The 9,062-nt window shown below is 39.3% G+C and overlaps 1 protein-coding gene across 1 annotated transcript; it reads left to right on the top strand.

Annotated features, from left to right (window-relative positions):
* Positions 1 to 1,172: 1,172 nt before the first annotated feature.
* Positions 1,173 to 2,687, top strand: LOC131317848 (aspartic proteinase nepenthesin-1-like). The gene has a single exon (XM_058347519.1). The coding sequence runs from the start codon at positions 1,195 to 1,197 to the stop codon at positions 2,527 to 2,529; it is 1,335 nt and encodes a 444-aa protein (XP_058203502.1). The 5' UTR covers positions 1,173 to 1,194; the 3' UTR covers positions 2,530 to 2,687.
* The last annotated feature ends 6,375 nt before the right edge of the window (positions 2,688 to 9,062 follow it).

The following is a 9,062-nucleotide window of genomic DNA, read 5'->3' as shown; positions in this document are numbered from 1 at the left end:
ATAGGGATCCCGCCAGTGTCGTACTATGGTATAATGGATACCGGCAGCGACCAAATTAAAAATTTTGGGAAAAATACCAGACATTCTCGTCATTTAGAATGACTTTTTGGTTAATCTTGTTAAAAGTTTTATTTCAAAGAATATGAATTCTATGGTAATTAGATTTATAGAGTAACTTTGAGTATTATTCTTGTAGATGTTTGTACATCTGGTATTTAGTGGATTTTTTTAGTTTGTTTTCAAAATATATAGTCAGGATTAAAAATTGGGCTCAAAGAGTAGCTAGAATTGAAAAAATAGACAATTACAATGTGAGATGAACCAATCCTCTCGAGCTTCTACTCTCCTCTCACCTCCTGGCCGGTGTATCCGGCAACCCCCTAAGGGGCTATACACTTACCCTTTCTCCTTTTTCACACTCGGCACATGCTCCTTTTACACACCCGTGACATAAAAGCCCTTCAACTGCCAAAGAAGAATTTAGAGCCCAACAAATGTACCCTTTTTTTCGGAAAAATGACGGCTTAATACCTGACAAAGATATTTTTAGCATTAATAAATATTTTCTGCATGTCATTGACTGGTATTAATTATTAAAACACATCATTGATCGTCATTTTCCCTTTTTTCTCTTCCACCCAAAAGTCCAAAGCCCATGGCACAGCTGGCTTTTGCTTTCTTTTCTCCTTTTCACTAGATGTTCTCCTTTTCACATTGGGGCAAGAGGGATGCTACATACACTATCATCCATCCACTACATCTTCTGTGGGGCTCATCCTGTGTTCCAAAAAAATACAGAAAAATGTCCATAAATTTTAGAATAATATTTTATGTGATCCTGTAAAAAATCAGCTCCAACGAATATTGGTAAGTATTATTTCTTGATTTGTAGGGGCGAAACTGCTCAACTGTTCAATTTTGCCCCTATGAATTAAGAAATAATACTTATCGATATTTGTTGGAGCTAATTTTTTATATGATCCCATAATATATTATTTTAAAATTTATGAATATTTTTATGTATTTTTTTGGGACCCGAGGTGGACCCTACAAAAAATGTAGTAGATGGTGTAGTGGTTGGAGGTAGTGTACGTAGCCTTATTGTTGGGGGGGCCAAAACACAACAGATGTTCCATTTCATTCATTATAAATACTGATATGCCTATGTCTTACTTCTCACACCACTCATCATATATGGCTTCATCACCACCATCTCTATCCTCCCACCTCTTTCTTACCCTAGCTTTGATTCTCATATCTATTTCACCCGCATTTTCCACGTCACGTCAAGCTCTCGATGATCATCAGGATCAACTGATGAAAACTGGTTTCAAAATTACTCTAAATCACATTGATTCGGGTGGAAACTTCACTAACTCTGAACGTTTATATCGGGCAGTGAAGCGTTCCAGCCGCAGACTCCAAATGTTCAATGAAATGGTTTTGAGAGCTAAACATCCAAAACTCAGGACCACGGTTTATGCAGGAGAAGGCGAATACCTTATGAACTTTTCGATAGGAACCCCGCCAATGTCCTACTCCGGTATAATGGATACCGGCAGCGACCTCATATGGACTCAATGCCAGCCTTGTCTCAAGTGTGCTCCTCAGCCCGATCCGTTGTTTGATCCAAAGAAATCCTCCTCTTTTTCAAATGTGTCATGCACCAGCCAATTTTGCCGAGACCTGCCAGAGTCAGATTGCAACCCCTTCTACGGGTGCGTGTATAACTACACATACGGAACTGGGTTAACTTTAGGTTTTTTAGGCACCGAGACCTTAACTTTGGGGAAGGTCAAGGTGCCGAAAGTAACGTTTGGTTGTGGTCTATTTAATTTGGGATTCGGGACCGAGGGCCTGATAGGCTTCGGACGCGGACCCTTGTCGCTCGTCTCCCAGTTGGGTGAGCCCACGTTCTCATATTGCTTGACTTCCTGGACTGGAAGTAAACCCAGTACTCTTTTGATAGGCTCCCATGCAAGTGTGAATTCCTCAGGTGGTGGTGGGGAGATCAAAACCACCCCTTTGATTCAAAACCCAGATTTTTATTATCTTTCTCTCGAAGGAATCACGATTGGTAGCACTAGGTTGCCCGTAAACAAAACAACTTTTGCTCTCAATGCTGATGGGTCTGGGGGCCTGATCATAGACTCGGGCACGTCAATTACACGCTTGGCGGAAAGTGCTTATACTCATGTTAAGGAAGAGTTCAAACGTCAGGCAAAGCTTCCAGTAGTCGACGTTTTAGACTCCAACGGGCTTGAACTTTGCTTCGAGTTGCCATCCGATCCTTCTGATCATGTGGAGATACCCTCGCTGGTATTCCATTTTACGCATGCAGATTTAGATTTACCGACGGAAAACTATATGCTCCCGAACTCCAGTTTGGGGGTGACGTGTTTGGCCATGCTTGGTTCAGGTGATACTAGCTCCATATTTGGGAATATACAGCAGCAAAACTTCCTGGTGGTGCATGACTTATACAAAGAAACCCTGTCATTTATGCCAACGGAGTGTGACAAGTTTTGAGCTCTTCTATCACATGATAAACTTGGCAACGCAATAAACAACCATTGCCGGCCAAGTTTATCATATATTTTAAATAAACTCACTGTTTTCATCAGTGGTCTGGCTAATTGAATGAAATTTCAGTGATATGAATATTTAAAGCATCTTTTCTTCGACTACTTCAGAAAAGATTTCAACATCTTTACTTCTATTTGTTCTCTCGATCTCTGTTCCATTGTACTAGAACTATATATACTAAAAATTTTGTTTTTGAGTTACTTTTGGAGGGGAAAGCCATGAGACTGCCAAATGGCAATTCCGATTAGTACTGCAATTACAAGAAAAATAATACTATAGATATTGAGATTTTCAATATGGAGTAAATTTCACTGACCTCCCCTGAGGTTTCTGAAATGTCACTGACTTTCCTTAAGGTTTGCTGGCATTGTCAAGATTCCCCTTTCCGTTAATTTAACCTTAGGCGGCGTTAACTATTGTGACAAAATGACATATATGCCCTCTACTTGTATCTCCATTTGCCCTCTACTGAATAATTCTTCCCCTTTGTCGAAAAATCCAACGGAAATTGCCAATTTGGATGCCGGCATAAGCAAAAAATATAATGGGAGAGAAATAATTAAACCTCACTTGGGTGGATTTGGATTAAAAATTCAAAAGTGACTCTTTTTTTTTTTGGGAAAAATTCAAAATACCCCCCAACTTTTACACCAAAATTCAATTAGACTCCCAACCTTTTAAAAATTTCAATTTTACTCCCAACGTTATCTTCCGTTAATCAAATTGCCCCCTTCCATCCGAATAACTAACAGATTCCGTTAAAGGCTCCGTTAAATATCGTCCCAATCGAATTTTGATTATCCGAGCAGCTTAATGTGTTCAAAACATGATTTTAAGGTACCCTTGAAATCAGCAAAAAAAATGACCGGGAAGGGCTTCATCTGAAAAGTTTTTTATTGAAGCCCTTCCTGGTCATTTTTTTTGTAGATTTTTCGCCGGTACCCTTAAAATCACGTTCTAATCACATTGAGCGGCTCGGATCATCGAAATTCGATCAAAAAAGATGAGGTGCAGACCAAAGCAAAATCCAGACGTTCGGACTTGAACAAAATCTATATCAAGCAATATAGATTTTGTTTGATAGATCTCATTGAGATCTTTTGAACGATGCAAAAAAAATAAAAACAAAAAATTATTTTTTATTTACATTATTTTTAAATTTAAAAATGTAAAACAAGTTGCTTATTTTTTAAGAAGGTTTGTAGAGCGATGGCCAAAACCCAACTTTACAACCCCAAAGAAATAAAACAAACCCTAAAGCCCACAAATAAAATAAACCCTAATTGAAAAGGAGGGGAAAAAACAGCGCAGTAGAAGAACGTCGTTCTACAACGACTGCGGCGACGATTTTTTTTTTTGCCGGGTCCCGGACGTATCCCGCACTTGTGTTGTGTCATGTCGACAGGAGTACTTTGTCAAAACTCGCAGATCTGTGTATCCTAGTCTCCACCACCCCTTACCTCCACATCAGTCCTTCCATCAGTCCTGACTGGCAATTGGTATAATATTGAGGACCAAAATGGCACGAAGGAAATACTTTGGGGACCAAAGTGGCACGGCGGAAATACTTTGGGGACCAAAAAAAGAAAATAAAGCTATGGGGGTGGTGAAATACCAAATTTGCCCTTCATTTTGACGGAGGGAATGAACGGGGTGACCTCCAGGGACCATTTAAACACAAAATTGATACGTTGGGAATGCAATGTTTACAATTGGAATATTGGGGACTAAAGTGGCACGATGGAAATACTTTGGAGACCCAAAAAGTAAATAAGCCGATTTTAATTTCATAAACCTTTTTTTTTGTCGAGCGATAGAAGGATATACAAGTATGAGAATTACATGAAGCTGTAAACAATTCTACAATCACTATAAGTCTAACGGCAAGCAGAGGTCTACGACAAATGTCCGGAATGGCTGTGGACACGAGCACCAGGTCGGAGCTTTGCTGGCGATTTCTAGGCGGTGGCGGATGATGATTATTTATCGGTTTCCCATCGTCTAAGGATCTGGTGGTGTAGTCGTTCACGGCCGGGATTGGTGGTCAGATCTTGTGCATGGGTAATGGTTTGTTTTGTCTGGTGTGAAAGTCGGCGGCATGTGGTGGTGCGGTGGTTGCTGGATTTGTTTTAGTTTTGGGACGGGTTTTGGTGTTTTTTGCCGGTGATGCGAGGTGTGGCAGTCTGACGTGGATGCCTCTACGGCCGGCGATTCTCCTAGCGTTTTTGGGATCGGTGACATACGATGGGTTCACAGCGTTTTGACTCTTCGCGGCGGTGGCTTGGCGTCTGGATTCCAGATACGTGCATTAGGGTTTCTGTGTATTTGGGCTTAATTATTGGGCTTTGGCCTTCTCTTTGGGCATTTAGGTCTTTTTGGGGGTTGGGCTATGTTCCTTTTGCGCTTTATTATTTTATTCGGGCATTGAGGCCTCTTAGGTTTTGGACTCTGTCCTTTGGGGTGTCCCTTTGATTGGTACCTTGCCAATCAAAGGCTTAGGTCTCGGATGTGCATTTGTTGTCCTTTTCCTTCCTCCTTTTGGTCTTTATATTCACATTTAAAGATTAATAAAATTCTTTTTCGCCGTTCAAAAAATATATATTAGTCGCATTAGGGGGAGTAACAATCCCAAATAATTCCACAATCGTTATAAGCTCAATCCAACTACTAGCTACATTAGCAAGAGAAATATTCACAAAAAATACCAAGACAAGAACACCCACATGCAAATGTGAAGATTTGAGCTCCTGGTCTCATAGAGAAATACAAAAGTCATATCCAACTAATTGGTTTAATTTCATATACTGAGCGATAATGCCACAATTGAGTTTATTAACGCCACCACTGATTGCAACAGCATAATAACTTTACCCACCAACACCCCACCTCTTTCCCTCGCTCTCTCACTCTCCCTCTTTTTATATATATTTTTTATAACTAAGGTGTCTGGGCCATCTTACGCTTACCTCGTCTAATTCCAAGGGTCTATTCCCACTGCCCGCTAATCAAGAATCCAGCCACTATCGCTTGCCAAGGGAAAGGACAGCATGAGTGATCTTCGAATCCAGTACTAACCCCATCGTCAGGGTTCTTCAAATGAAGCAAGACTACCGTTGGGGATCTCCAATCAATAAATAATGCCATAGTTGTTGGGATGTTTTCTCCTTATTGTGATGCCTTTTTTCACGTGTTTTCTTTAATCTTTATAACTCTATTTTCAAAGATTAATAAAATTTCTTTTGCCTTTCAAAAAAAAAAAAAACGCCATAGTTTACCCTTGACTGAAACTCTTATTTTTGATACGTACATTCTGTTATTGAAGCTCAAACTCATTACGATCTCTTAGGAGCATACCCCAGCTATACAAAAACCAGCCAATCACTGGGGACAAAACAAAGAAAACCATACAATCAACCAATAGGACCAAAAATCTTCTCAGAAAGACCGAAACTGGAGTTTGGAGGTTGAAAATTTTATATTCATCTCAAAACTAATTGGCAATGAGTGGAAAGGTCTCAAAAGTAAATTAGTGATTACACATCCAAATCCCAAGTAATGTGGGACTATATTTTCCTTAACACTAAACACTGAAACTCGTTTTGTTTAATCTGTAGAGGTCTACCACATAAAGAGCGACTAATTTTGAAAAATAAACACAAAATATGGAGATAAAATGGACAAGAGACATAACCTAAATTTGGTTTTGATTGTTTTTCTTGGAGAAGAGAGAGATGGAAATAGATTGGACGCAACCACAGCGGGACATTATTTGAAGTATAAGATAAGAAAGAGGATCGGGCATTCGAGTTGGAAGAGGGGCATCCAAATATGACTACAACAAAAGCTGTACAGACAGCTGTACAGATCAATTCTAGACTTGTCTCGGATCCCACAAAGAAGGTTGGACCTGCTCATTTTGTTTTTCGTCCTAGTAAAAATCAACTCAATCCGATATCAGTAAGGGCGTTTACGTAACATCCAATTTTGCTTTAGAATTTGGCCTGAATTCTGAAGCAAAGTTGGATGTTTTGTAAATACTATTACAGATATCAGATTAAGCTAATTTTCCACACGAATTCTGGAAAAATATTTTAAACAAAATGAGCAGTTCTGATCAATTTTGTGAAACTCGAGACGGGTCTAAAGTTGATATGTACCCGCTATCTATACAGCCTTTGTTGTACCCAGAGAAAAAAAGAGTGACAAACCCAGGCAAAGCTATACCAATTTCTCAGTACAAAGAATCTCGGGTGTCAAAAGTCACCCCTCCCTTATATTCCCATGCATATAGATAGGGTTCAATTCCCATAAAAATCTCTCTCCAAATCCCGTAGGATCGATAGAGTAGGTTAAATTTAATGAATAATGGCAAAATAAAAAAAAAATGTTACCCCTCCCATGATTTGTGGTAACTAATTAATCGTTGAAATGGAAATGCGAATATGGTTAAAAAAAACTCACAAATCCAATATGTGGCACAGCAACTACTGTAAAGACAACGCGTACAACGTGTTTTTGGGCCTGCCTCAGGTCCAAAAAAGATAATCGGAGCCACTCATTTTGTTGAAAATATTTTGTTTAGAGTCTCCGTGAAAATCAGCTCTATCCGATATCGTTAAGGGTGTTTACGAAACGTTCATATTTGCTAGCCTAAATTTTGAAGCAAAATTGGACATTTCATAAATGCTGTTACCAATATCGAATGGAGTTGATTTTTTACACAGAGACCCTAAGTAAAATATTTTAAACAAAATGAGCAGTTCTAATTATCTTTTTTAGACTCTAGACGGGCTCAAAAGCATGTTGTGCGTATTGTCTGTACATCAGTTGTTGTTCTAGTAGCAATTCTTATATGGTACAAAGAATTTCGGGTGTCAATAGTCAACCCCTTGCGTTTTGGTAACTAATTAATAGGTTAAATGGAAATGCGAAGGGGGAATTACCAGACAGTGGGAGGTGGGGCAAACATTTTGCAACTCATGGACAAGTTTAATTTTCAAAAAATTACTCTAGAAATGAAAAGGGAAAAAGTAATTGAGAATACATGGAAAGAGCCAAGCAAAATGTCTAATATACCCCCACATGTATTCTCAATTAATCTACTTTCCAATCCAACACCCTCCAAATCTCTATTTGAGAGGATCAAATTAATCTATTTTATTTGAAAAGTAGATTTAGAGAATTGTACTATTTATCTCAACTCCAACCCAACATTCTATTTCTCAACTCCAACACATATTTGGAGGAGATCCTCTATTTTTTCCTTCATCCTCTATATTTAGAGAATCAAAGTTCATCCTTCCAAATGGATGAGAGTTTTAGAAGATGGGTTGGAGAATGTTTTTCCTTCAAAATGAAGAAATGGAGTATGGGTTGGAGATGCTCTAACCCAAATTAATCACTTCCTCCTCTTTTCCCCCTTTTCCCTCCTTGCCGCCAAACAGATCGAGAGGGTTGTGGCTGCTCTCTCTCTCTCTCTCTCTCTCTCTCAATTGCTATTACACTAACCAATTAACAAAACCCAAAAACAACTCCAGCATTTCCCACCTCCAATGGCATCCATGGCCGTTCTTTTCACCCAAACCCTATCTCTCTCCTCCCATAAAACCCACAAACCCCAATACACCAAACCCACCAAAATCTCCTTCTCTCCCAAGCCAGACACAAGAAAACACCAAAGAGGGCTCACAGTGAAGGAGCCCCACAGGTACGAGAAGAGGAGGAAAGCCCATTCCATGCCCAAGATTGAGCTAACCCGGATCGACATGGAGTGGGTCCACATGCCGAGCGAAGGGTGGGCTAGCCCGCTCCGTGAGTTCATGAGAAAGTCGAAGTTCCTCCAAACTCTTCATTTCAACTCGCTCCTGAGTTGAGGGCTTTTGGGCAGGGCTTTTGTGATTAATGCACAACTAACAATGTATTTTGGTTGTGAAAATGATAATGATGCTTGTGAACCTATGTTTTTCCGTGTAAGAATCTAAGTTGTCCCGTGTATGAACCTAAATTGTCTGGTATATGAACTTATGTTGTCCCGTATATAAACTTAAGTTATCCCGTGTATGAACCTAAATTGCCCCTGTATGAATCTAAATTGCCTCGTATATGAACTTAAGTTGCCCCTAAGTTGTCCCTTATATGAACCTAAGTTGCTCTATAGGTTGCCTTATGTATGAACCTAAGTTGCCCTTGATTCAAGATAAGAGGGAGGGGTATTTTTGTCTTCAAAATCATGTTATAGGAATTATTGTTTTTCTTCCCATGACTGGACAATTCCGAAAAAGTGGTCCATGAGTGAGGATTTTTTTGCCCCTCTTACCAATGAAATGCAATTCCCCCAAATGCGAATATGCTTAAATGGAATTAAAGTTAATTACTAGTATTTAATTTGCACCGTATCATCATACCATAAATGGCCGATTTCTTTTCTTTTTTATTTTTTGTAAATAATGACTGTAATTATTAAGTCAATCAAAGAT

The sequence above is a fragment of the Rhododendron vialii genome, chromosome 2a (genome assembly GCF_030253575.1).
Source record: "Rhododendron vialii isolate Sample 1 chromosome 2a, ASM3025357v1".
NCBI lineage: Eukaryota > Viridiplantae > Streptophyta > Magnoliopsida > Ericales > Ericaceae > Rhododendron > Rhododendron vialii.
This window is presented reverse-complemented; position numbering and strand designations above follow the sequence as displayed.

Excerpts from the sequence above, each read along its gene's own strand:
- LOC131317848 (XM_058347519.1), top strand. The coding sequence starts at position 1,195 with ATGGCTTCATCACCACCATCTCTATCCTCCCACCTCTTTCTTACCCTA.